Source organism: Zootoca vivipara, chromosome 1 (assembly GCF_965207765.1).
Source record: "Zootoca vivipara chromosome 1, rZooViv2.hap1.1, whole genome shotgun sequence".
Classification (NCBI taxonomy): Eukaryota; Metazoa; Chordata; class Lepidosauria; order Squamata; family Lacertidae; genus Zootoca; species Zootoca vivipara.
Genome location: NC_142582.1, coordinates 52,740,948 through 52,767,039, shown reverse-complemented (window position 1 = coordinate 52,767,039; position 26,092 = coordinate 52,740,948). Strand labels below are relative to the sequence as shown.

The window sequence follows — 26,092 nt, the reverse complement described above, 5'->3', positions numbered from 1 at the left end:
GGAACACCGTGACAGAAACCAGAGTGCACGGAAACACTGGCGTCCTTTCAAACTGCTAGGTTGGCAGGAGCTGGGAGAGAGCAACGGGAGCTCACTCCATTGCGGGGATTCAAACTGCCACGCTTCCGATCAGCACATCCAAGAGGCTCAGTGGTTTAGACCACAGCACCACCCGTGTCCTCACTAAGAACAAAAGCAGCATACTTGACTGCCTCAGCTAACACCCTATGGTTGGAAATAGGAGCAGAAAAGTTAAGCTCCCCATTACAGACATGCAGGAATGTGTCAAAAGTTGTAAAGATTAGAAGACAGCAAAAACTAGCGCAACTTCATCAAAAAAATGAAACACCACACACAATTGAAAATGCCATTTAAAGTGAATCCTTTAGATCAGTGGTCCTCAACCTTGGGCCTCCAGATGTTTTGAGACTACAATTCCCATCATCCCTGACCACTGGTCCTACTAGCTAGGGATCATGGGAGTTGTAGGCCAAAAACATCTGGAGGCCCAAGGTTGAGGACCACTGCTTTAGATGTTCAGCAGGTCTTGGTCAAGCAATGTAGTGGGATTAGGGGTCTGCATGCTGATGCACATCAGTGTCTTTAGCAACACCTGTGGGAGGTCATATGTGCACAGAAAACCCTTCCAAGAATGTGTCTCTCTCTTGCAGGATTTGAATGACTGAATGCACTGCAATATCCCTATGTGTGTTGAGAGAATTTCTCTCATAGTGATACATGGGAGATCCTTACACAGACATGGTAGATATGACATGCAAGGAGAGTTTCTTGAATCTATGAAGGAAGAGAAGCCAAAGTCCTATCCAGTCCTAAACTTCATGCTACAGCCCTTTAGACCAATTAAATACAAAACAGTACAGATTGCCCAGTCAAATTGTATTGTGGAGACTGTGTCTGATTCAAGACACTGTAGCACATACACCACCACCATTTGTGTAATTCAGACAGTTGGAAAGGATCCAGCTCTGCCATTGTTGGACTCTGGTTCAAGTGCAATGGAATACAGTGGTACCCCGCAAGACCAATGCCTCGTGCAATGAAAAACTCACAAGGTGAAAGTGTTTTGTGTTGCGCAAGGCGTCTCACAAGACAAAGCTTCCTATGGCCACGCTTCGCAAGACGAATAGGAACACATTGATTAAATGGGTAGACCGGGTAAACCGGATAAATGGTCAACCATGCTTTGCAAGATGAATTTTTTGTTATACAAAGTGACTCACTGAACAAATTAATTTCGTCTTGCAAGGTACTACTGTACATTCCCAATATCAAAGGCAGTTTTAGGGTAGCATGACCAGTTTGGCCACACTGGGCACCACAACAATGCTGTAGAAAACAGCACGAGAGGCAGGGGGTGCTGAATTTTAGCATTGCACAGGACACCACTGGAATTTGAGAGCCCAAAGTCCGCCATTGCCCATATGGCATACATAAAACTGAGAAAATTATTTATATGTCATACTGAAGACTGGGCTAACACAAATATTGATTATGGAGTTCCTTGTACTTTGAAGCATGGACAAAATAAATTATGAGGAAAGGTATGTTCATTATTTATATTCAACTAGAGGGGGGGGGGAAGAACAGCAATTCAGTTTTTAATTAACTTTAAAAAAGCAGAGCTTTTTTAAGAGCTCCCACAAGTGTACTTTTTAATTATTTTCTCTGAGACTAGAGTTGCTTCAGGGATTTCATTAAAAATAATAAAAATCCCTCTCCCATCATAAACCATTGAATCTGGGATCAACTGTCCTGTAAAAAATTGTGCAGTGATGCTGCCATGCACTCATTCCAGCCTCCTGGTAAAGGTAGACTGCCTTCCTCTATTCCTTGCAGATGGTGTCAGCTGTAGCTGGGACTTCCAGATTTCATTTGCATGTTTTAAGGTAGCAGCAAGCAAATTGCATTCAGTGTTTGTTTTCCACTGCAAACTGAATGATAATGAAGATGTATGTGATTCATGCCCAAACCTGACAAATCCAACAAAGGTGCTGGTAAGAACAGAGTTTGTTTGCTTATTTAGTTGGAGTCTATATTTCCTTGGACACATATTTTGAATCTATTCAATTAGTACATTGATTGTTAAAGTCCATTCTGATCGTTTTAATGTTTATGTAAAAAATATGCTAAATTTCTGGTTTCACTATGCTGGCTGTTTAGCCGTAATAATAAACATTCATTCAGTTTGTTCATTTTAAAAAAATACTTTCCTTGAACGGGTATGTAATGTTAGAATTACAAGGGCATGAAAACATAAGTAGACCCATTGGGTCTAGTCGTGACTCATTGGCCGAGGGAGCCGGCGTACAGCTTCAAGGTCATGTGGCTAGCATGACAAAGCCGCTTCTGGCGAACCAGAGCAGTGCATGAAAACACCGTTTACCTTCCCGCTTGGAGCGGTACCTATTTATCTACTTGCACTTTGACGTGCTTTTGAACTGCTAGGTTGGCAGGAGCTGGGATCGAACAATGGGAGCTCACCCCGTCGCGGGGATTCGAACTGCCAACCTTTTGATCGGCAAGCCCTAGGGCTCTGTGGTTTAACCCACAGCGCCACCCGTGTCCCCTGAACATAAGTACCCATCAGCAAATGTGAGTTCCCTAATTTGATGAAATATTGCAAATGGGGGGTTATAGGGGTAAATCAGAAGATAGAGATTCTTAACTATTTCTGTGCCCCACCCCCAATTCTTCCCTTCAAGTTTCCTTTCAATATGTCATTCCCTTGGATTACGGTAATTTCCAGTCATGTAGTCCAGCTGAAGGGAAACCAGGATAAAATGACTGCCCCATATCCAGTTCCTGCTTATTTCCCCCTGTAAATTAGTATTATGAAGAAGACAATAGTTGAATACCTTCTGTTTGCCTCATAATGTGTAGCTCTGACAAACAAAAATTTGGTATGCCTCTAAAAGAAGTCTTATTTTCATTATTTCTCCTAATACACATGTTTCCGGGAGAATTCCTCCTAATTAATACACACACACACACTTTTACAAAGCCATTTCCCTTGCTATTATGCTTTTTTGCATGTTACTTTAACAAATATATGGATTTTTATACACACCACCCTAGTACAGGATTTATTTGTTACAAAATACTTGACTGGATAACTTCATTGCAAGATTCAGAGAAGTGCAAGTGCTGAAGTATGCCTGTGTTTTGGCTTGCTGATTCTTTTGGAAAATGTGAATTAGGTAAGCTCACATTTAAATGTGATGCAACAACATATAACTCTTTAAGTCTTTCTAGTGGGTTGGTTACTGTGCTACCAACAGTGCTACCAATCAGAAGTGATGACCCTCTTCTTTTCATTGTGTTTACCAGGTGCAAGTATCATGTCATCACAAGTAAATGGCTGTAAACAATTACACTATGGCGACTGAATTCATCCTTCTTGGACTAACAGATCGGCCGGAGGTTCAAGTTCCCCTCTTTGCGATATTCCTGTTGATCTATATTCTGACATTGGCTGGGAATATGGGGATGATAGTACTGATCAGGGTTAGCCCCCGGCTTCACACCCCTATGTATTTCTTCCTTAGCAATCTTTCTGTAGTTGATCTCTGCTATTCTTCCATCTTTGCCCCAAGGCTGTTGATGAATTTAGCACAATCTAATATCATTTCTTATGCGGGATGCATCACTCAGCATTGCTTCTTTGTAGTGTTTGTGAGTACTGAAGCCTTCCTCTTAGCTGCAATGGCATATGACCGTTATATTGCCATATGTAACCCCCTGCTCTATACTGCTATTATGTCCAAAAGTGTCTGCATTTACTTAGTAGCAGGGGCATACTTTGGGGGGATATTGAATTCCATCATACATACTTCTGGATTGCTGAGGCTATCATTCTGTGCCCCTAGTATAATCAACCACTTCTTTTGTGATACCCCAGCTATGTTGAAAGTTGCATGCTCTGATATCCATATCAATGAACTTTTGTTGGTAACCTTCTCTGCGACAGTTGCTATTTCTACACTCCTGATCATTGTAATCTCTTACCTCTACATCCTCTCCTCTGTCATAAAGATGCGCACTTCTGAGGGCAGAATCAAAGCCTTCTCCACCTGTGCTTCCCATATGACAGCTGTGACTTTGTTCTATGGACCAGTAAGCTTAAGCCACTTGCAGCCCAGTTTCATGTACTCTGTAGAACAGGAGAAGATCTCAGCTGTGTTCTACACCCTGGTGGTCCCAATGCTGAACCCATTAATCTACAGCTTGAGAAACAAAGAGGTAAAGGATGCTTTGAAGCAAGTGATCAATTGGCAAAAGAAATAATCTGAGTCTCCTTGCCTCAGAATGGTTTGGACTGCAGGGGTGGGCAATCTGTGGACCTCCAGATGTTGGGCCATAGCTCATATCTGTGGCCACTGGGCATGCTGACTGGAGCAGATGGGAGTATCCAACAATATCCAAAGATTCAAAGTCAAAGATTCCCCATCCCATATTCAGTCATTTCTTTTGAATGAGTTGGAGGTCAATTGTGGAGAGGAGATATTGTCTTAATTTGTCTGATGTACAAATATGATGTATAAATTAAATAAAATGGAGGGAAAATAAGCTGGTGTAGAAAATGCCTTTGTTTATTCATTTCATTTCATTTGGTTATCTCCTCCCAAGAATTAAGTGCTTCCCAAGGCAATGCACATGAAATACAAAAGCAAAATTCACATTTTAAAACAAACCAGTGAAACAATCCCATATTTTAAAATCCAGCTGTCCAACATAATATCAGGAAAGCAGCATAATGAAGCCACCAAGGCCAGGCCACACAATCAGATACCCAGCCACAATTTGTTCCTGAAAGGCAAGGCAAAAATATAGTTTTTACAGCCAGTAATGGAACCTACCTAACATCACATGGAATAGTGTGTCTGCGTATCTACTGTATATAATATTACTGTTTACTTGATTTAAAGAACAACAACCCTCTAATCTAAAATATACATTAGAAAAATACAGTCTGTTCCAATCACAGTGATTTAAGGGAGAAATAAACAGAGTCGTTCTTCATGTGGAGCAACCTTCTCCTATGTTTTGGCAGTGAGAGAATAGTGAAAGCAGAAAGCAGAGTGATAGCACTCTTCGGGTGGCTTGTTTCTTTCCCAAGTGCTCTTTTTGCTAACAGATCATTAGAAAGCATGGCCTTCTCATTCTTTCTCATTCAGCTTTGGTGTCAAGGTTTCGGTGAATCCTATCACTCCCTCAGGGGCAGCAAAGAAGCAGAAAGGAAAGAGTTCTTACCAATCAGTTTATTCAATAATCACAGCGAGAGACAAAGGACAGCATCTCTCTCCTAAAAATGGCATTACTCCATGTAAATCCCCCCTCACGCTTCATCTCTCTCATACTACGTCATCCACGTGCCAGTTGGACTAGGATTTCTGTCTCTGAGCTTTCTGTTTAGCTACTCTCGCAGCACTCCTAGTCCCGGGAGAGGCGGGCTCAGGAATGCTCTCCAAAGACACTGAGTCTGCCGGCTGCCTCTCTCCTGGTGCTTCTCTTTCTTCCTGCTGTTCCTCTTCTAGTATTTCCCAGCTTCTGTCCTCTGCAGCCTGTGAACCATGCCCTTCTGCAAACCACTGCTCTAAATCTACACTGTCCTTCTGTTCTCAGGAAACTTCAGAAGAAAGGGGCAGCCCCTACCATTCCTTCTCAGTCCAGCCCCTGACATTGTGTGTGAGTGCTCAGGTTCAAGTGTCTTGGATTCTCATGGTTTCCAGTTGGTGGACTCAGAAAATTTTTCAGAAGGAAACACACCAATCTAGGTGGTGATATTCCGCCCCCCCCCCCATGAAGAAGTAGCCTTCTGTGCTCATATCCCTGGCTACACAAGAACCTCTGAACAGTTGATTTTTTGTTTTTACCATCCCTGATAACTGGGTGTCACCAACAATGGCAAATTTGGCCTTCTCACTGCTTACCTCTGATTTCATTTATGAACAGATTTAAAAGCATCAGTCCCAATACAAATCATTGTGGAACCCCACGCCTTACTTCTCTTCATTGTGAAAACTTCATTTATTTCTACTTCTTTCCTCCAATTCCGTTACCAGTTACTTATCCATAAAAGCACTGGTCATCTTATCCCATGACTTACTCAGAACTCAGTGGCGATGGACTTTACGAAAGGTTTTTTTAAAGTCCTGTGGGTAAAACTCTCACAGCATCTGGTGCTTCCAACAGGAACACAGAAAAGCACAGACAGGCAAAGAAGATGGTGGATCCCTCTGCCTCAGTGCTGCAGATGACCCAAATGCTTAGAGGCCAAGGAAGAGGCTAGAAAAGGAAGCAGTAATACTGTTTATGTTAGACTAAGAGAAGGAAGAGGCGGGAACCTGAGCATAAAAATGTAGGAGAAGCCTATGGGAGGGTCCTGTGATGAACCAGGCTCCTGAGTTGTAGGGACAAAGGGCTCACAAAGTCTACTCTTAAACAAAGACGGTCTGGGATTCTGAGGAACCTCAAAAGGGATGAGTTTGAGGAAAGACTGTAAAGTGTAACAGGATCAAAGAGATTTTAATAGATACTTTAACAATGGATACAGAAAGTTATCTCACCAAATCAGTTTTATATCAAAAGAAGTTTGACTACTCAACAAGTAAAGATCTTTCTGCCGATTGCCCTTTTCACAGCTTCCTTCACTTCCTTGTTCCTCAAACTATAAATCAAAGGGTTTAGCATAGGGATCACCAGTGTATAAAACACTGAGATAATTTTGTCTTGGTCCATTGTGTAGCCCGAGGTAGGCCGCAAATACATAAAAATCAGAGTTCCATAGAAGATAGTGACAGCCATGATATGGGATGCACAGGTAGAGAAGGCTTTGCGCCTCCCCTCAGCAGAGTTGATCTTTAAGATGGTGGTGACGATGGAAATATAAGACACTAGGACAATCAAGATAGTACTCATGACAACTATTGTGGACAAGGTAAAATGAACAATGTCTGTACTGTGGATGTCAGAGCAGGATAACTTCAGGATTGGAGGGATATCACAGAAGAAATGGTTAATTACATTGGAGCCACAGAAAGACAAACTAAATATAAAAATTGTCTGTGTAGTGGAATTCACAAAACCAGTTAAGTAAGACAAAATGACAAGCAAGATACAAAGTCTCTTGGACATTGTGGTGTGATAAAGTAATGGATTGCAAATAGCTACAAAGCGGTCGTAGGCCATCACACCCAAAAGACAACATTCATTTGTTACAAAGATACAGAAAAAATAAAACTGCACAGCACATTCAATGAAGGGAATGGTTCTGTTTTCAGATACAAAGGTCATGAGCATCTTAGGGGCAATGACTGATGAATAACCAACATCTACAAGGGACAGGTTACTGAGGAAGAAATACATTGGAGTCTGAAGTTGGGCATCAATCCAGATTAAAAGAATCATCCCAAAGTTCCCCACCAGGGTGGTGATATAGATACCAAGGAACAGGACAAAAAGAGGAATCTGCAGCTGTGGGTGATCCATGAATCCCACCAAAATGAATTCTGTCACACTGGTATGGTTCTTTCTTTCCATTTATGTTCCTTTGTTCTCCACTGAAAGAGAGAATGAGCCTTTGCAATTAAATGAGCACCAGCATTAATAGTTCTTCAAGACAAGTTCATGCACACTTGCTTGCTCTCTGATTTTTTCAGTAATTCCCACCCCTTCTTTGATGACTGCATTCCAAATGTCTACTGCGTGATGCACCTCAATAGGTTCCACAACACTCATCTGCACAGATCAGTTGAGGAGGGGCTGTGCATGTGTCCTCAATGTCCTGCATCTCTCATGCACACAACAGCAGGTATAAGAGCATGGATGTCCATGCCCATCACTGGCATCCACCCCTCAGAGGATTGGCCAAGGTTGACTGTTACCCTCAGGTCAAAACAAAATAGCCACTCCTCCACTAGAGCCTCAACCATCACACCTAACTCCAGTCTCCAGTACTATCAGTTAGCTGCAATGAGTTTTCTTTCTGAGTAAATATCATTGGGATGGAACTGTAATGGTATTTTACTGATCTGTGGCAAGTTGGAAAGGAGAAGGGAAATTAAGTTTCATTAAAAAGTCTGTGAGAGTCTGTTTTTCTGAATATTGTATGTTGGGGTGAAGAACAGGGGACGTCTACCAGATGCATACCTTGTTTGTGAACTTCCGAGATGCATTTACCTGGTCACTGTTTGAAGCAATATGTTGGAACTGATGGTCCTCTGATCTCAGCCAGCCAGGTCCTTCTTTTGTATTACATTTCCAGTACCTTGAAAAATGTTCAATACATTGGATAATATGTTGTATCCAATGTTTCTCTTTTTCATAACTGTTTTATGTATTGAAAGTTCAATAGATGTTTTATGTGATGTTCTTAATATATAAGAAGGGTGTAGTATAAATGTTCTGCTACAATAAATGAAATAAGATGCTGCTCTTTCACTATAGAAGGGCTTCTGAATAGTGAGACCAGGGACCTAGAAGGTGCAGGACTAGTCCAGTCTCATCAGTGCTGACCTTAAGGCAATTGGAGCAATTTGGCCAAATTGGGCCCCGCGCGCTGCTCCTAAGGGGGGCCCCCACACCAGGGCCATCTAGATGGATTTTATTTATACAGTGGTACCTTGACAACCGAACGATTCGACTTCCGAAGGTTTTGACTTCCGAAGTCGACAACTCCGGAAGTCTTTTCGCTGCGCAAGCGTTCTGCGCCTGCGCAAAGTGGCACCTGTGGCCGGTGCATGCACAGAAATGGCACTTCGACAACCGAATACTTCGACTTACAAAGACGGCTGCGGAACGGATCATCTTCGTAAGTCGAGGTACCACTATATCTATAAGATTTTGCTGACTTTGGCTGTGAACTAGGGTCCTACAAAAAAAAATCAATTGCACCCCACTGCTTCAAATTGGGCCCCACTGGCTAGCCCTGAGTCTCATAGTTGCTGGGCCTGAGTTGCCCTGCCCTTCCAACATTCAGGAATAATCAACTGGAGTGGTAGTGGTGGTGGTGGTGTAGATCAAAGCTGATGCACAGAAGATATTGGACATATGATTTTCATATGTTACCATATGAAACATGTATACATGTCTTATGTCTCAGTAGGGTGTTTCTTTCAGAGTACTATACTTTCATGAGAAATTAATGTGCTTCATTTGACTTGTGCTGCTGTATAATGTCAGAATGATTCTTCCTAGTTTCATCCAGTATGGAACTGGGAATCTATCCATCTCCTTTCTGTTGCTCCATAAACTTTTCAAGGCAAGGCACAGTTTTCTCATTTTTCTTTAGATATAAGGAATGGAAAGGTTTGTATGTACCTCCACGGAGGGCTTCTGAATACCAGTTGCTGGAAATAAAAAGAGAGAGTGCTGTTGCCTTCAAGACCTGCTTCTTGGCTTCCAACAGCCATCTGGTTGACCACTGTGAGAACAGGATGCTGGACTAGATGAGTGACTGGCATGCTCAAGCAGGCTTTTCATATGTCCTTACTTAAAGCTTGCTCTGAATGCCTAGTGTCAGTATTCATGAATACATAATAGCAACAAAAACAAAATCCACTCATGCACTTCCATTTGCAGAAGGCTCTTTGATATAGCAGAAGCCTTGAGTAATAGAAGCAGTTTCCTTCTATTTCTCCCTGCAACCTTCTCTACCACTTGCAGTGCTGATTTGGGGTGTCCCCCAATCTTTTGGAGCAGAGTTTTGGAAGGCAAAGGGGGAGGCATGGAAGATTTCTGAAAATTACTTCCTACCCCTCTTCTGTTCGTGGAAGCCTCTTTTGGAGAGGGGAGACTGCAGCACTGGGGAGTGGGCAGGCTGGCAAGGCCCCCTAGATTTAGAGGCCCAAGTTGCCCTGCCCTCACATGAAGTCTTGGATTTGCAATTTTGGGAGAGGGGAGACTGGGCGGGCTAGCGAGGCCCCCTAGATTTAGAGGCCCTAGGCTTCAGCCTACTTAGCCTACTATACCATAAATCAGGCACTGCCCTCTGGTGCTTCCTCCTCCTCTCCCATGATTTCCCAACTTTCCTCCTAATCTGCCTCTGAGCTGTGACCTCTCTCAAACCCCTTTTGTAAATCTAAACTGTCTTCCTCTTCCTCCTCCCTGGAAGGGTCAAGCTGGGGAGGCGGTCTCCACCATTCCTCCTCTGCCCAGTCTCTGGCACGGTCGCATTCATAGGAAAATGATTCCAAAATGCTCGGCACATTTTACAACTGTAAAATGTAAAACTCAGCCACCCAAACTGTAAAACTCAGCCACCCAAAAGCCCAACTTGAAAACAGAGAGCAATGTTTGAGAGTAACTGGCACAATGGACACACCTGGCTGAAATACTCTGTTTCTAGTGACAGGGTTCTCTGCTACCCTCGTAGAATATATTTCATATATAAATACTGGAAATGAATCCTCTTTGACAGCGATTTTAACACCTGGAAGACTGCTTTGGAGAGCAAAAAAAAGGACTGTAAAAACAATAGCTGCTATAGTATAGCAAACAGTATGGGAAGATCACAAACAGAGGTAAGAAATGGGGAAAGAGATTCACACCCTATTTGATTCACACCCTACTGAGCAGATAGGAATTATTTCACCAATATGGTGGAATGCATGGACCAGCCCTCATATGGCTAGAGAACAAGTGTGAAAATGGAATAAAATACTCTTCTGTATTCACCATTCTGGGGATTTTTTTAGGCTACTGAATGTCGCTCTAAGCAACAATGCATGTGTGTGTTTGTCATAGCTGCCAAGTTTTCCCTTTTCTCGCGAGGAAGCCTATTCAGCATAATGGAAAATCCCTTTAAAAAAGGGTTAACTTGGCAGCTATGGTGTTTGTGTGTGTGTGCGCGCACACACACACACACACACACACACACAGACACAAAGATGTGCAGGTGTGTTGTAGTGGGGCATGGATTACAATACATGTTATGATAGTTTGCTACACACATGCACATTACAGCAAAATTTATGGGGCCCCATAAAGATAAATTTACTGGACATGCCCCTGGAAGGCATTAAATGCACAAAAATCTGTGGTGAAATGTGCATGTACAGGGCACTGTGCAACATTCAGAAATACAAACAATAAAGGACGAATCAGTGGGGGAATTCTCCAGTTCTGAAACTTTAAAACCTGAGGAGAAATTTAGATGAGAAATACAGAGGCACCCCAGTATATTGGTTGCTCCCTAACATCCTTCATTGAGTTAATGTGATGCTGCTTGGCAAATGGCCTTCAAACCAGCAGCCCTCCCCATGCCTTTAACTCTAATTGAGTTCTGCTTAGAATTACAGTGTTACTATAGTTAGTACAGTGTCACTAAAGTTAAACTCTGTTACATTCCATGTTACATTCCATTTTACCTGCCCCCTTGAAATAAGCTGGAGCAATGTTTGAAATACATTCTAGTTTTTTTTTGGGGGGGGGAACCTCCTAATAATAACCATGTTATTTCTAACATTGTATAACTGCAAAATACCAACATGATGTCCATACAAAGATGCAGTACTAATCCAGCATTTCTATTCTTGCTGCTTATTTATTCCTAAAACAAATAATACCGTGTTTCCCCCTTTTTAAGACACCGTCTTATTACTTTTTTTTCTCAAAAAACCACAGGGTGGCTTATTTTTGGTGGGATGTCTTACTGCTATTTTTATTATGAGTCTGAGTGTGCGTCACTGGCCCAGCCCTCTCTCCCCAGCCCTGGGATGTTCGCAAAGGGCTGCTCTCTCTCTCCTCTGATGTGGGGACTCAATAGCAATCTGCTACACTGGAGCTTCTTAAATCTAAACCAGTATAATGGAATCTATCTGTGTGATACAGTCCTAGCAGTAGCCTATACGTAAAAGCAAATAAGGATCTCTACTAGCCAGCTGCCCGAGACTTAGTTCCAACAGTCTGAAGAACACTTTGTAGTGATAGCAAAGAAGCTACCTGCTGAGAACAAAGAAGCCAGCTAAACAGCAATTAAGATTGCTGACTTGGTAAATGGTAGCAATTAAGAAGCAATTGAGCTAGCGAGGTGAGTTAAATTTTTGTGGGTAAAGGAAGCTAGGACCGGCAGTTTAACTTTTGTGCTCGCAAACAGCAAGACGGAAAAAGTCCTTATTTTAAAAAAAAGTCCCCAAGGCAAGGACTGCGATCCAGACTACTTACAAATCCTTAAAGGAGCAGCTCCACAGACAAGCAAGCATAAGGTAGAAAGGAAGGCTGCTTTATGCCTCGGTAAAAGCAAGGAGACAACAATCAGACACAGGAGACTGCCGGCGCATAGAATGGAAGGGAAAGGTGGAGGGAAGCGAGAGGTGGGTTCTCTCTCTCTCTCTCTCTCTCTCTCTCTCTCTCTCTCTCTCACACACACACACACACACACACACAGAGAGAGAGAGAGAGAGAGAGAGAGAGTCACGCACAGGGAGATCTCCCTTAAAGGGAAAACAGCCTTTGCATTCGCGAGGCAGCGGCTTCAAAAGCCCCTCTCCCGTCAAGAGGAAATCAACAGGCAACTCATGGGTGGACGCATAGAATGGAAAGGAAAGGTGGGGGGAAGCGAGAGGTGGGCTGTGTGTGTGTGTGTGAAGGAGAGAGAGAGAGAGAGACACGGGGGGGGGGTGGAGAGACAGAGAGACACGTAGATCTCTTCCTTAAAGGGAAAACAGCCTCTGCATTCACGAGGCAACGGCTTCAATCGCCCCTCTTTTCTTCCTCGTGCCTTCATCTCCTCCCCACCCCACTTTTCTCCTCTTCACCAAGTACAGCTTACACAGCTTGGCTAAAAAAAATATTTTCGAATCCTTTTATTTAAAAAAATGCTCTCAGAAACGGGGAGGGAAAATCACGATGCTTCAGCAGCCAGCAGCTACGGCTCTTCAGTGCATTTTTACAAGCTTTTAAAGGAAATACGTGTCTGTGGAGCAACAGCAAAATGGGGAGATATTTTAAGGGGGCTTGGCTGGCGAGAGGGGGGGTTATTGCTACTGGGTGAAGGGTCTATCAGTATGTCTTATTTTCGGGGTATGGCTTGTATCGCGCAATTGCTTAGAAATCCTGCTATGGCTTATATAATGACTACGTCTTAAAATAGGGGAAAGACGGTATGTGGCACTCCCCTCCTTTGCCATCGACCCCTCTTTGTCCCATTTGCTACTGAAAAGTTTTAAGTATCAATATAAATATCCTTTCTAATCCAGGAGTTTTACACAAATTTTGAGCTGGGATATTTAGAAAAGTAGCACTAAATCAAGTTCAACATAGCACTAAGCAAATTGTTCTAGTAGCAAAAGGATTTCCCCCTGCATATTGGACCATTCTCCCCATTTGCTCCCTCTGTTAGCTCCCTATATCTGTTTTGGATTTCTCCCCCCCCCCCCCCCCGGAGCAGATTTCGGGATGACATGGAGGAAGGAACGTCCCATTGCGCTAGTGCTAATCCTTGGATTCAAATATTTAGTTGACTACCACCAGTAATATTTCCAGTTTAGTGGAATATTGTACTCAGTGCAATTATAAATAACTTCAAGATTGTTCTTTAGGATTGAAATGAGAATAAGTATTTTTGCAATCTATTTGATTGCAGCTTCCCCCTCCTGCTTGCAGCTCCCCCTGCTCCTGCAGCAAAAATATTCATATAGGACATAAAGTAAAAACATCCCTGATTATTGGCCATGCTGGGTCATGTTGAACACAGTTGGAGTCCCACACTATCTGGAGAGCCACAGGTTCCCTGTCTTTGTTTTAGAAGAAAAGATATCCCTGTGTTACAACTAGTCTGGGGAGATAGCCAGCAGTAGGTGAAGGAAGCCTGAGTAAAATTTGTTTGAATGATTTCTACAAGCATCCTCTCCTGGCAATTGACCCAGCCCTCTCACTTTCAACTCCCTTTCCAAAAACCTGCGATAAATTAACTCACCCAGGAAGAGTGTCTGTTCTCAAAACATTCCTGCACAATACAGCATAATGTGTTATTTCCATGAGGCATTTGTATTTGATATAGTTTAATGGTTACTTGAGGATGCGATTCGGAACAATATGAATTTTGGATGAGGCACATGATGCTCTTCAGTTATTGTTCATGCCTTTGGGACCTAATCACATGAATACATGCCGCCTCCAAAGATTATTGCACAACGCCACCTTTAATGAGTTTCAAAGAAAACTCATGAACTGATGAAATAGTTTAACTTATAAAGGTCTCTAATGATTCCTGAGAGTTAGTAATGCCAGCAATGATCCATCTTGTTTTACTCAAGTTTACGTCAATCATCAGCCAGCCAGTTTCTAATGTTTAAATCATACAGTAGATGATTTTAACTCAGATGATTTTGGGGCCCTGATGAGGCTCACCCCAGTGTGTTGGGATCCCTAAGCTCCTTTCAGCTCCTTTCATTCTACTAGAGACTCTCCAGGATATCTCCTTGGGACTCATGAGAAAGATACCCTTACCCCTTAATATCCCAAATTCATCTTTTTTTTTCTCTAGAGAAGAGAGCCATCACGTCAGGAAGTCTGCTCTGTATGATATAGGAATCAGATCTTGACTGTGGCAGCATCTACCCTTTGGAATGCAGACAGGGGCTGTCTCTACTTTTTTTGGTGTTGATTGAAGACCTTCCTTTTCCAGCCACCCTTTATCTCAGTCTCTATCTATATTGGCTGTGTAAATGGTTTTATATATAAAATTCTAAAAAACAAACAAAAAACCCCTTTTTATTGTGAAACTGTTTTGAGATATTTTATGGATAGTAACTCATGAATAGGTTCAAATGCATGAAGAGTTGATGAAGATTTGCACAGGCGTTGCTAGGATTTCATTGCTCTTACTCAGCTAAGTGAAACTAGTGGAAGGCTAGAACTTAAATGAGCAATCCTGCTCACAGATATTGCAGCTGAAATCAACGAGAGCTTACTTTTGCAAAGGTGCATAGAGAATATCATCAATCAGGTGGCCTTGGACCTTCTCTGCTGCCCACAGGTTGCCCTTCTGGACTTGAAAGAAGCATCCTATTTTGACCAATAGGATAAGCTGCATTGTGTGCTTGGTTGTAGTGTGTGTGGCACTCATGGCAATTTTCCTGATTTGCAAATGTGCCCAAGAAAGTTGCCAGCCCCTGGCATATAGGAATTGTAAAGAAAGCAAATCCAACCATTATCTGCTTACTATATGAATGTGGATCCTATATATAGGATATATATAGACCTTATCTGGGCTAAATTGTGACAAAAAACCAGACTAATGTGACAGAATTAATCTTGGGGTGATTGTGTTGATCAGGATGGATTGGCAACTTCATACTCCCATGTACTTCCATACTTCCTCAGCAACCTGTCTCTTTTGGATGTTGCCTGTATAATGACCTTTTCTCCCAAAATGTTGATAACATTATTATTATTATTATTATTATTATTATTATTATTATTATTATTATTAAACTTTATTTGACAGACAACATTAAATTACACAACATCCCACATTACACCATAATATACTACAGAATACAACAATACAGAATACAAAATGTTGATAACTTTTGTGATGGAAAGCAAATCTATTTCGTTCAATGAGTGTGCAATCCAGTTCTCCTTTTTCTGCATTTCTATGTCCAGGGAGTGTGATCTCCTGGCTGCAATGGCACATAATCACTTCACAGGCATCTGGAGCCCATTGCTGTATACAGTTATCATGTCCAGAAGACTCTGCATTTCTTTATTATGGTCGCATATACCTGTGGCATTGTGTATGCAGTTGTTCAGGCAATTTTCATATTCAGTTTGATATTCTGTGGCTCCAATGTCACTAGTCATTTCTTCTGTGATGTGCCCCCATTCTGAAACTGTCGTGTTCTAATGCCTATTTTACCCATCTTGTACATTTCATCTTCTCCACCATTATTTTGTCAAGCACCATCTTAACCATTCTTGTTTCCTACATAGACATCCTGGCAGTCATTCTCTAAATCAATTCTACAGAAGGTCGATGCAAAACCTTCTCCACTATTGCTTCCCACTTGACTGCTGTGACCATTTTTTGGAACTGCCATATTTGCATATGTAAGACCTGATTCGAGGTTTGCAGTTGCCCATGACAAAATCATCTCTGTGTTCTACAATCTAGTAATTCCTATGCTAAACCCCCTGATCTACAACGTAAGGAACAAGGAAGTGAAGGTTGCTTTGAAGAGGACTATACAAAGAAAAAAATTCTTCTCAATAGAAGCTTTGCTTAGGGACTGGTACGTAAAAATAAAACAAACAAACAAACAAATGGTTCCGTAACAGAACACTATCAGCACAGTGATTTTGAACTTGAAGATTTTTTATGTGCCATTCAAGCTTGCAAAGTTAGCAGCTATCAATTCTCAAAATCAGCAATGGGTGTGTGCTTGCATCCACATGCATGTGTCCTTTTACCAAGTCAGTTTCAGGAACTCTACTTCCTTGTCACTCACAATCAATTGATATGATCCAAAGATGTAAATTCTGGTCATACCTAAATTTAAATGGTTGAAAATATGTTCTGAATACTGAAATGAGTGGCATGGGGACAGTATTGTTTCAAACCAATTATGGAAATAAACTCCCAGCTTGCATGTCCTCAGGTGTGACTATGCAAAGAGGTCATACTGGATATTTTAATGATATGGGTTTCTCTCCTGAGAATTTCAGCAATTCTGTTTCTAGCTCAATACCGAACCATATAAAGTGAGAAATTCCATCCACATTTCCTTGTTTTTTAAGCTTTGGGAAGGACATCTTGTGATTCACAGGTAAGAGTTCTTTGACTATTTCTTCTTATTATGGTTGACACGTGAAATATTGGCCAAAAAAAGTTCTCTGGCATTCAGAAGTATAAGCAGCTAAATTGTCTGGAAGCTAAACAAGTTTTTAGTAGCCACCAAAGATGGGTAGGGGTTGAAAGCCCTTTTGTGATGCTGCATTACAAATCTCTTGCAGGTGTCCCAGGGATCTACGCCATAGCTGCCAAGTTTTCCCTTTTCTCACGAGGAAGCCTATTCAGCATAATGGAAAATCCCTTTAAAAAAGGGATAACTTGGCAGCTATGATCTACGCACTCAAAGCTGATCTTCAGATGAGCGAGGTACGGACATCACATAGATCCATCCATTAATTATCATCCATTTATTAATCTAGAAGTTTATTAATCCTTTTGGCATTGCCAAAGTCCAACCCATGCGAAATCACTTTAAAATCAAGGGGATCATAATTGGTGCACTATCTTTTTAATCATCCATTTATAATAGCCCCTTATTTATCTATATAAATTCACTAAGGACTGCTTGGGTGCTGCAGAGCTATTTATTTCTTTATTGCCTACAGCAGCCATGGCAATAAATAAGGAGAGGCTTTTCACAGGTGGGAGAGGAGAAGCAATTCTGGGACTCACAGCCACAATCCTGGCATTCTTAAAAAAAAAAGTGCTGGATGCAACCAGTGCTGAAATAATTTGAAAGGCTAGATTATCCACATTGCCCAGCTGCAATGGTGCAACAGGTTCTTATTGGCATCTTATATTTGCACTGTAAAATTTGGGAGCACGGAACTTAGTGGAATTTGCTACCAAGGAGTGTGGTGGAGTCTCCTTCTTTGGAGGTCTTTAAGCAGAGGCTTGACAGGCATATGTCAAGAATGCTTTGATGGTGTTTCCTGCTCAGCAGGGGGTTGGACTGGATGGCCCTTGTGGTCTTTTCCAACTCTACAATTCTACGATTCTATGACTTACTCTGATGTGAATGTGTTTAAGGATTGCAGTCTTAAATTCACAGAATAAAAATTAAAAAAAATTATTAAATTTTTATTCACTTTTCTCAGTCAGGCCCCCTCCTGCCCCAACAAGAACCCCTTGGTTTTCCTTTATAACCTCAACCAGTTCCACTGTTTTTTTCCATTTTCACCACTTTCCCTTCCAGGGCATTTACTTTTTCATCTAGTTTGTCAAACTTCTGGGATAGAGCCTCCTTAGAGTTCTCTATATCTGACCTAACTTCCAAAAATTGTCTATTCACAGTTTCCTCCAACCCTTTCCTAAATTCTGCAAAATGTAAAGTCATAAATTCTGCAATGTCTGGCTTAGCTGCTTTTTCAATATCCTCTTGTGCTGACGCTCTTCTCTTTTCAACTATTTTCTGTCTTACGGACTCCTGTTTAGGTTTCTCTGCCACGTCTCTTCTCAGAACAATTGCTTCAAAACACTTCTAACTCAAGGTCACTTCACCACCTTATCTCTTTCTCACTGTGGAAATTCCCCTGCAGGCCCAGTTTCAACTCAGTTATATACAAATCTATGTCAACAGTTTAGCCTTAAACCATTCATAAGTAATCCAAAAAAATATAAAAGAACCACATATATATGTACAATCTAAAGAAAGAAAAAAACCTGGAGATTATCACAGTCAGGAAAGAATGTTGTAGTATTTCCTTTAGTGATGGTTGTTGCTTTTAAGAACTCTTGTAGTATATTGTATTCCAAAGTTCTCCAACTGTTGCTTGGGATCCAATATTCTTCAGACGAAAAAATAAAATTGTAATCCAAATGGTATTTATAATCCAAATGTTATTTGTAATCTGAATGGTATTTATAATCCAAAATATAATGCTCTCCTCAGTTGTAATTCCAATATATGACCCTGCACATTTTTAATCTTTTTTCTGTCCCTACTCCCACTCTCCCAGGCACTCGTCCTCCCTGAGATTTCTCCCAGTTATGGAAGAGTGTTCTCCTGTTGAGCTTTGGTAGGTTTTTGCAAGATCCAGGGTCTTTTTAAATTTATTTTATTTTTTTCTCAATCTTTAAAGCACTTTCATTCATAAAAGTAGCTTTGCCATTCATAAAAACTGAGGATACTCCAGTCCATTCATATAAGTTCCATTTAAAAGTTCAGAAAGACAACAGCTCAATTCTTTGTATCCAACAGACAAATGGGTTGCTAAAAGTTAACTAATTGAAGCTAAAAAAGTAACAACAAACTGATGTGTTTCCAAATGCCTTTGATCTCATTCACAAGTCCTTACTGCAGAGTCTGTCTTTCAGAAGACGGAAGTTGACTTCCTTTTTAGTTTCCGTCTTTGCGGAATTAAACTTAAACACAAATTCTTCAATTTTAGAATCAAAAAGTTTGGCAATAAGTACCTTATTTCAGAAAGGCTGCTGCTTCAGGTGGCGATTCGTGATTTTGGCTGTGATAGCACTGTGAGCGAACTCAAGCCGCTTCTCTCGCCACCCACCCCACACACACTGCCAATGCATCCTTATGTGAAAGGATGGAGGCTGCTTTTCCAAGCAATCTAGTCATTATGAGACTGGTCTTCCCCCCAAATAAAGGTTGCTTCAGTGAATTTTCTTATTCATTTCACATCAATGTCTAGTGAACAAGTTCATCAAAGCAGAAACCGTGTTACTGTTTCTGACAAAACAATTAAATAATAATAATAATAATAATAATAATAATAATAATAATAAGAGACTTTTCTCAGTGTCCCACTTAGAATGGGACAAAATAGAAGGTATTCCCAGTGGCTGCACTCAGGTTAGGAAACCCTGAAATCATTTTATTTTTATGATTTTTTTTAAGGTGGCCCTGTCCCTATTATGCAATTGTTTGATGTTGTATTGTGAAATTGAAATGTTTCATTATGTACCAGATCAATCACCTCACACTTCATCTTACTAGAAAGTCCATACCATATGACATAAGAATCAGGCTTTTAGTGTGATGGTACCTACCCTTTTGAACTTCCTCCTATTACACATCAAGCAGGGCTCATCTCTATTGCCTTTTCACAATATACTCCTGACAGATGTAGAAAAGCAAAGATGTTGTTGACCTTGACTGTCACATTATGCTAATAATTATTTTTATTCCATTATAGAGGAATAATAATGAAGCAAAATCGCACTTCTGTAACGGAATTCATCCTTGTAGGATTCATGGATCACCCTGACCTCCAAGTCCCACTCTTCTTCTTGTTCCTGATCATCTATGTAGCCACAATAATAGGCAACCTTGGGATAATCATAATAACCAGTGTGGATGCTCGGCTCCACACCCCAATGTACTTTTTCCTGAGAAACCTCTCCATTATCGATATTGGTTATTCAACTGCCATTGCCCCCAAGTTGCTGACAACCTTCGTGGCAGAGAAGACAACCATTTCCTTCAAGGGATGCACAGTGCAGTTTTTCTTTTTTTGTCTGTTTGTGACCACTGAAGGCTGCCTTCTTGCTGTGATGGCATACGATCGCTTCACAGCCATCTGCAACCCACTGCTCTATTTTTCTGTTATGTCAAATAAGTTGTGTGCCATATTGGTGGTAGCTGCATATAGTTGTGGCTTGGCAAGTTCAACTATCCATACTATTTTCATATTCAATTTGTCCTTCTGCAGTTCAAATGTCATTAATCATTTTTTCTGTGATGTTCCTCCTATACTCCAGTTGTCCTGTTCGGACACCCATGTCACTCGCACTGTGCATTTCGTTTTATCCACTCTCATTGCACTGACGACTTTTCTCATTGTCTTGGTCTCCTACATTGCCATAGTTTTTGCTATCATGCAGATCCACTCTGCCCAGGGTAGATACAAAGCCTTCTCCACCTGTGCTTCCCACTTGACCACAGTCACTATCTTCTTTGGAACCATCATCTTCATGTATATACGGCCTGGCTCCAGTTTTCCAAAGGATCAGGACAAAATAGTTTCTGTGTTCTATACTCTCGTGACATCCTTGCTCAACCCTCTCATCTACAGCCTAAGGAACAAAGATGTGAAAGATGCTGCGTGCAGGATAGTAGGCAAGGTGGCATTTCTGAAGTAGCCACTCTGCAACTGCTTATTTCCACAGTACTGATCCAGACTCATCCTGCCTCCACCATCATTGCCATGAGGGCATGAATTCCCCCTGTCCAGTTACCCCACAGCAAATCCGGTAACCCAAAAGCAAGCCACTTTTCCTGTTACTGTTGATGCTACCTGTAACACGTGTGACTCTTTAGGGCAGGCATCCCCAAACTGCGGCCCTCCAGATGTTTTGGCCTACAACTCCCATGTTCCCTAGCTAACAGGACCAGTGGTCGGGGATGATGGGAATTGTAGTCCAAAACATCTGGATGGCCGAAGTTTGGGGATGCCTGCTTTAGGGACTTGTTTTGAACCAGTGATGTTCAGTTAAATTCTTTGTGTTTGGGCTTCTGTGTGTGAAATATGAAAAGCCAAGGTAGGTTCATCACACACACACGGCTCTTGGGATGAAATACACTGACCTTTTAAAAAAATGAGTTCTTTGTTGGTCATGTTCTCCATTTATTCTGAAAGTCTGGATCCATGCCCTTGGGTGGTATTGGATTTGGGGAGTCCACATGAGATGCACAGGGGGAGGAGAGGGTCAAAATCCATGCACTAATGAGACATGTTAGTTGGATACCACCCATTGTTAAGTTTCCAAATGTGTTGAGAATTTTTGTTTTCTCCCAAAGCTTCCTGAATTAGTCCATTCTAGTTCTGCAGTTTCAAATTCTTGTTGGCTTGTGTATTTAGCATTGCTTTATGATTTGTATTCTGTTTGATATTCTGTTTTTGTACACCACTCATGTATTCTTGGAATGTAAAGGTAAAGGTAAAAGTACCCCTGACCATTAGGTCCAGTTGTGGATGACTCTGGGGTTGCGGTGCTCAACTCACTCTATAGGCTGAGGGAGCCGGCGTTTGTCCGCAAACAGCTTCTGGGTCATGTGGCCAGCATGACTAAGCCGCTTCTGGTGAACCAGACAACACACGGAAACACTGTTTACTTCCTGCCGGAGCAGTACCTGTTTATCTACTTGCACTTTGACGTGCTTTCAAACTGCTAGGTGGGCAGGAGCAGGGACCGAGCAACGGGAGCTCACCCCATCGCAGGGATTCGAACCCGTGACCTTCTGATCGGCAAGCCCTAGGCTCAATGGTTTAGACCACAGCACCACCCACGTCCCTTTCTTGGAATGTAGACTGGTTAAATAAATTTTAAAAACCCAAGAAGTGATGTGAACTGGTGCTCTAGATCTGAGACAACATATTACTTTGTAGTCATCTACTATTCCCTAGTGGAGGTGAAGTGAATGTTGCAATCCCAGTTATATCTTAGTTAGAAAGTCCCATGGGGCTATGTCCCTAGTTTCCAAGGAATCATATATAAACACATCTTGCTAATTCACACAGTAATACGCTTGTACTCATGAAATGGCTTTTCTTTCCACTTGTAAGAGTTACCAGCTTGGCTAATAAAGCTGAAATAGATACCATCATAATTTTTTCTGCATTTTTGTTATGCCGGTAAGAGATATTTCATTCAGTTGGACCAACTCTTTAAAAGCCTTTCATTTTGACATTTGCAGCAAACTGACACAAAATCTTTGGGGGGGGGGGAGAGTCCAAAGCAAGAACCTATGCCCAGTTGTATTTGCTTAAACATAATAGAATATAGAGTATTATGCTCGGAAGTAAATCTCATTGAGTTCAGCCATATATATACTCCCCCTAATAACTGCAGCCTGAATTATTGAAGCTTGTTTTATTGTCCAAGATTCAAGAATAGCAAACTGGGGTGCAGGGGGTATGGATGGAAGCTGCTGCAAAAGATATTGGAAGCAAGTCTTTCCAGGAAGCAGCAATATGGGTATGTAACCATATGAAACATGCACTTGATGATTGCACCAGACTCTTCAGAGTCTTATGCCTGAGCTGGTTGTTTCTGAGTACTATGCTTAAATGAGAAATGAATGGGCTTCAGTCAAGGATTTCTGATTTCGAGGGTGTGTGCCAATCTGATCCTACCCAACTGCCATGTATACTCCAGAAGGCTGTCTACCAGGTAATGTGCGTCTCACTTGGAAAAAATGCTTCTCATACCTGCACCGTCCAGGGGTCCTTTACATCATGTGCTGATTATGACCTGATGACTCATGCCTAAGCTCAACAATGGCTGTCATTTAAAACCATTTGGTGGGATTCAATGAATAACTCCCATGAACAGGAGCCCATTTGAAAAATTCCATCTTCTCAATGGGGGTTTCTCCCTCTCGTCCCCTATAGCCCTGGTAAGGAAAACCCCCAAACTGCACACAGTGGGAAAGGGGATAGAACATCCTTTCTAGCAAGCTGATGTACTTGTCATGACAGAACATTCAGAAGAACCCAGGACTTAATTCCTCCCATTGTGCTTCAAGTCATGGAAGGTGAAATTTTAAAAGATTGTCATGGTTTCTGATCCCTTCTGCAATTTTCATACAAGTCATCACTTGATTGTGCATTAATTAGCCTCAATGCTGGTAAAGATAGTCATAACTAGGGATGGATGAGAATTTGGTTTGGGTTTTAATGAGAAACCACCCAGTTTGCACTTTTCAAACCAATATGATAGTCAAAAACTTTAGACCAAATCCACACTGCTCTGAATTTTGTGATGCAGTTGTTCCACCTAATAATATGTACAAAAATGCATAATTACATTACTGAAAATAACAAAGAGAACTGAATTAGGTAAAATCACTCTCCAATATGTATATATTAATTGAAACTGCATGCAAAAATGTGTTTATTGAAAGAAATTCTCATTAAAATGCTGGCACATTTTCATGAGAATTTTTAAGAATAAATGAATAAAATTACTTGTTTTTTATTTGCTTTTTGCTTTTCCTCCTAGGGAAACTATGGGATAAATGATGGAGTACACAAATAAAACCATGGTTACTGAATTCATCCTTCTGGGCTTCATGGATCATCCCGAGTTGTGGACCATTCTCTTCCTGGCATTTCTCTTGATCTACATTGTCACCGTCTCAGGAAATCTGGGCATCATCATCCTAGCCGCTCTTGATGCAAACCTTCATACCCCAATGTACTTTTTCCTCAGCAACCTGTCCTTGGTTGATGTTGGCTATTCCACTACGATCGCTCCTAGGTTGCTGATGACCTTTCTACAAAAGAATAGCACTATTCCATTCACAGAGTGTGCTATGCAGTTCTTCTTTTTCTGTATGTTTGCCACAGTTGAAACTTGCCTGCTAGCTGTTATGGCTTATGATCGCTTTACTGCCATTTGCAACCCATTACTCTATTGTGTTGCCATGTCTAAAAAGGTCTGTCTGGTGTTAGTAACAGGTGCATATATTTGTGGATTTGTGAATTCAGCTGTTCAGACTTCATTGATATTTAGCCTGTCCTTCTGCAGTTCAAATGTTATTGGTCACTTCTTTTGTGACATCCCTCCCATCCTGAAACTTTCCTGTTCAAGCACAGAAGTTGCTAACACTGTACACTTTATCTTATGTACTGTTATAGTCGTGATCACTTTGTTGATTATCCTCATCTCCTATATCTACATCATTTTTGCCATCCTGCGGATTCGCTCTGCCCAGGGGAGACACAAAGCCTTTTCCACCTGTGCCTCCCATCTCACATCTGTCACAATCTTCTATGGAACCATAATCTTTATGTATATGAGGCCCAATTCCAGTGTCTCAAAGGATGAAGATAAAATTGTTTCAGTGTTCTATACCCTTGTGATCCCGATGCTAAATCCATTGATCTACAGTTTGAGAAATAAAGATGTAAAGGATGCTTTCATAAGGATGAGAGGGAAGATTTCATTAAATTAATACATTCCCATTTCAAGATGAGTTTCAGTTTCCAATAGATATGAACCAAGAAATAAAATGTGTATTTGTTTCATGTGTGTGTGTGTGTGTGTGTGTGTGTGTGTGTGCAATTGTCCTAGTGCAGTGGTGGTGAACCTTCTGGAGATTGAGTGCCCAAACTGCAACCCAAAACCCACATATATAGCGCAAAGTGCCAAAATGGCACTTGTGGGATAAACAAATGAATATACCTTTATTTTTGTGTATAACATGCCCCCAGAGTTTTTGAGCTTTTGGGGGGAGGATTGCTCAGAGTTGTTGAGTTGTTGAAGCTTTTGGGGGGAGGTGGTTTTGCAGAAAAACAGTCACACACAGGAAAGAAGCAGAAGCAGCCGATAGTTTCAATGCTTGACGGAAGGGAGCAATCAACAAAAAACCTTGACTCAGCAACCAACCACATGCACCTTTTCATTTTCCTACACAAACAGTTTCACACCCACAGCAGTGGGAGGGAGGTAGCGCTGAGGCCAGAAACCAGCTGCTTGGTGGGAATGCTACCTCCCCCAACACTGCTGCAGCCTGAAAGTCCTCTAGGGAGCATTTCCACCCCGCCATAGCAATGGCGGGGGGGGGCAGCTGTACACTTTTGCAACAACCTAGAACGGCACTACTGGGGCGATGGCACACGTGCCCACAAAGAGGGCTCCACATGCCCACTCTGGCACGCGTGCCATAGGTTTGCCTCCATTGTCCTAGTGGGTTGCTTTTTTTGCCTATTCCTCTCTGAGTAGTCAGTAGGTGGCATGAGTATTCCACAGCATGGTTGGCTGTCATCTGTCGGCCCTGGGAAACAATGGATGAGTGTGCCTTCATGAGTGAAGTCAAACTGCTGGAGATTCATAGCACCTGCTTTGGCTGTAGAGACTGATCCAGACGAGGCATGTTTTGTTGCATCTGAGGCAGATGAAGGCATCTGGTTTTGCTGCTAAAGATGCACCATGGCGTCCCTTCTTTCTGCACTCCATCCAGCGGTCCTTCCTCCTCTCATCACTGCTGTGAATACACAACCTGACTGTCTCCAGGCACTATGGCCACCTGCAAGGGGTCCCCACACAATAGGGTTAATGTTGCCAGCCTTCACGTCATGTTTACAGACATCTTTCACAACACAGAGTTGGTCTGTCAATTGGCGTAGTGCCAGAAGACAGCTCCCTTTGCAGCATGTCCTTGGGGATCCTGTCATTTTTCATTCGGTAGTCATGATCAAGCCAGCACAGATGTCACTGAGGGATTCTGGGAGGGTGAATGTGCTGGGAATGTGGGTTTGGAAGACCACATCTTTGTTTGAGACTCTGTCCTGCTTTGCCATGCCCCAAATCTTCCTGACGCATTGCATTTGGGAGGTGTGGAAGCCTTGCTCCTGGAGTGTGTAGGTTGCC

At 41.8% G+C, this 26,092-nt stretch overlaps 4 protein-coding genes and 1 pseudogene across 4 annotated transcripts; 4 read left to right on the top strand and 1 right to left on the bottom strand.

Moving 5' to 3' along the window:
• The first annotated feature begins 3,375 nt into the window (after positions 1-3,375).
• LOC118090040 (olfactory receptor 5J3-like) lies at positions 3,376-4,305 on the top strand. The gene has a single exon (XM_035125356.2). It carries the CDS (start codon positions 3,376-3,378, stop codon positions 4,303-4,305), a length of 930 nt encoding a protein of 309 aa, XP_034981247.2.
• Positions 4,306-6,621: 2,316 nt separating this feature from the next.
• Positions 6,622-15,940, bottom strand: LOC118090048 (olfactory receptor 5AR1-like). Its single transcript, XM_060277544.2, has 2 exons — positions 15,929-15,940; positions 6,622-7,575 (listed from the first exon to the last, which is right to left on the bottom strand). Exon 2 carries the CDS (start codon positions 7,558-7,560, stop codon positions 6,622-6,624), a length of 939 nt encoding a protein of 312 aa, XP_060133527.2. The 5' UTR covers positions 7,561-7,575; positions 15,929-15,940.
• Positions 15,542-16,299, top strand: LOC132591723 (olfactory receptor 5AP2-like; annotated as a pseudogene).
• Positions 16,300-19,918: 3,619 nt separating this feature from the next.
• LOC118090064 (olfactory receptor 5AP2-like) lies at positions 19,919-20,857 on the top strand. Its single transcript, XM_035125394.3, has one exon. The coding sequence runs from the start codon at positions 19,922-19,924 to the stop codon at positions 20,855-20,857; it is 936 nt and encodes a 311-aa protein (XP_034981285.3). The 5' UTR covers positions 19,919-19,921.
• Positions 20,858-23,726: 2,869 nt separating this feature from the next.
• LOC118090078 (olfactory receptor 5AR1-like) lies at positions 23,727-24,674 on the top strand. Its single transcript, XM_060277560.2, has one exon. It carries the CDS (start codon positions 23,736-23,738, stop codon positions 24,672-24,674), a length of 939 nt encoding a protein of 312 aa, XP_060133543.2. The 5' UTR covers positions 23,727-23,735.
• Positions 24,675-26,092: the final 1,418 nt, after the last annotated feature.

Excerpts from the sequence above, each read along its gene's own strand:
- LOC118090040 (XM_035125356.2), top strand. The coding sequence starts at position 3,376 with ATGGCTGTAAACAATTACACTATGGCGACTGAATTCATCCTTCTTGGA.
- LOC118090048 (XM_060277544.2), bottom strand. The coding sequence starts at position 7,560 with ATGGAAAGAAAGAACCATACCAGTGTGACAGAATTCATTTTGGTGGGA.
- LOC118090064 (XM_035125394.3), top strand. The coding sequence starts at position 19,922 with ATGAAGCAAAATCGCACTTCTGTAACGGAATTCATCCTTGTAGGATTC.
- LOC118090078 (XM_060277560.2), top strand. The coding sequence starts at position 23,736 with ATGATGGAGTACACAAATAAAACCATGGTTACTGAATTCATCCTTCTG.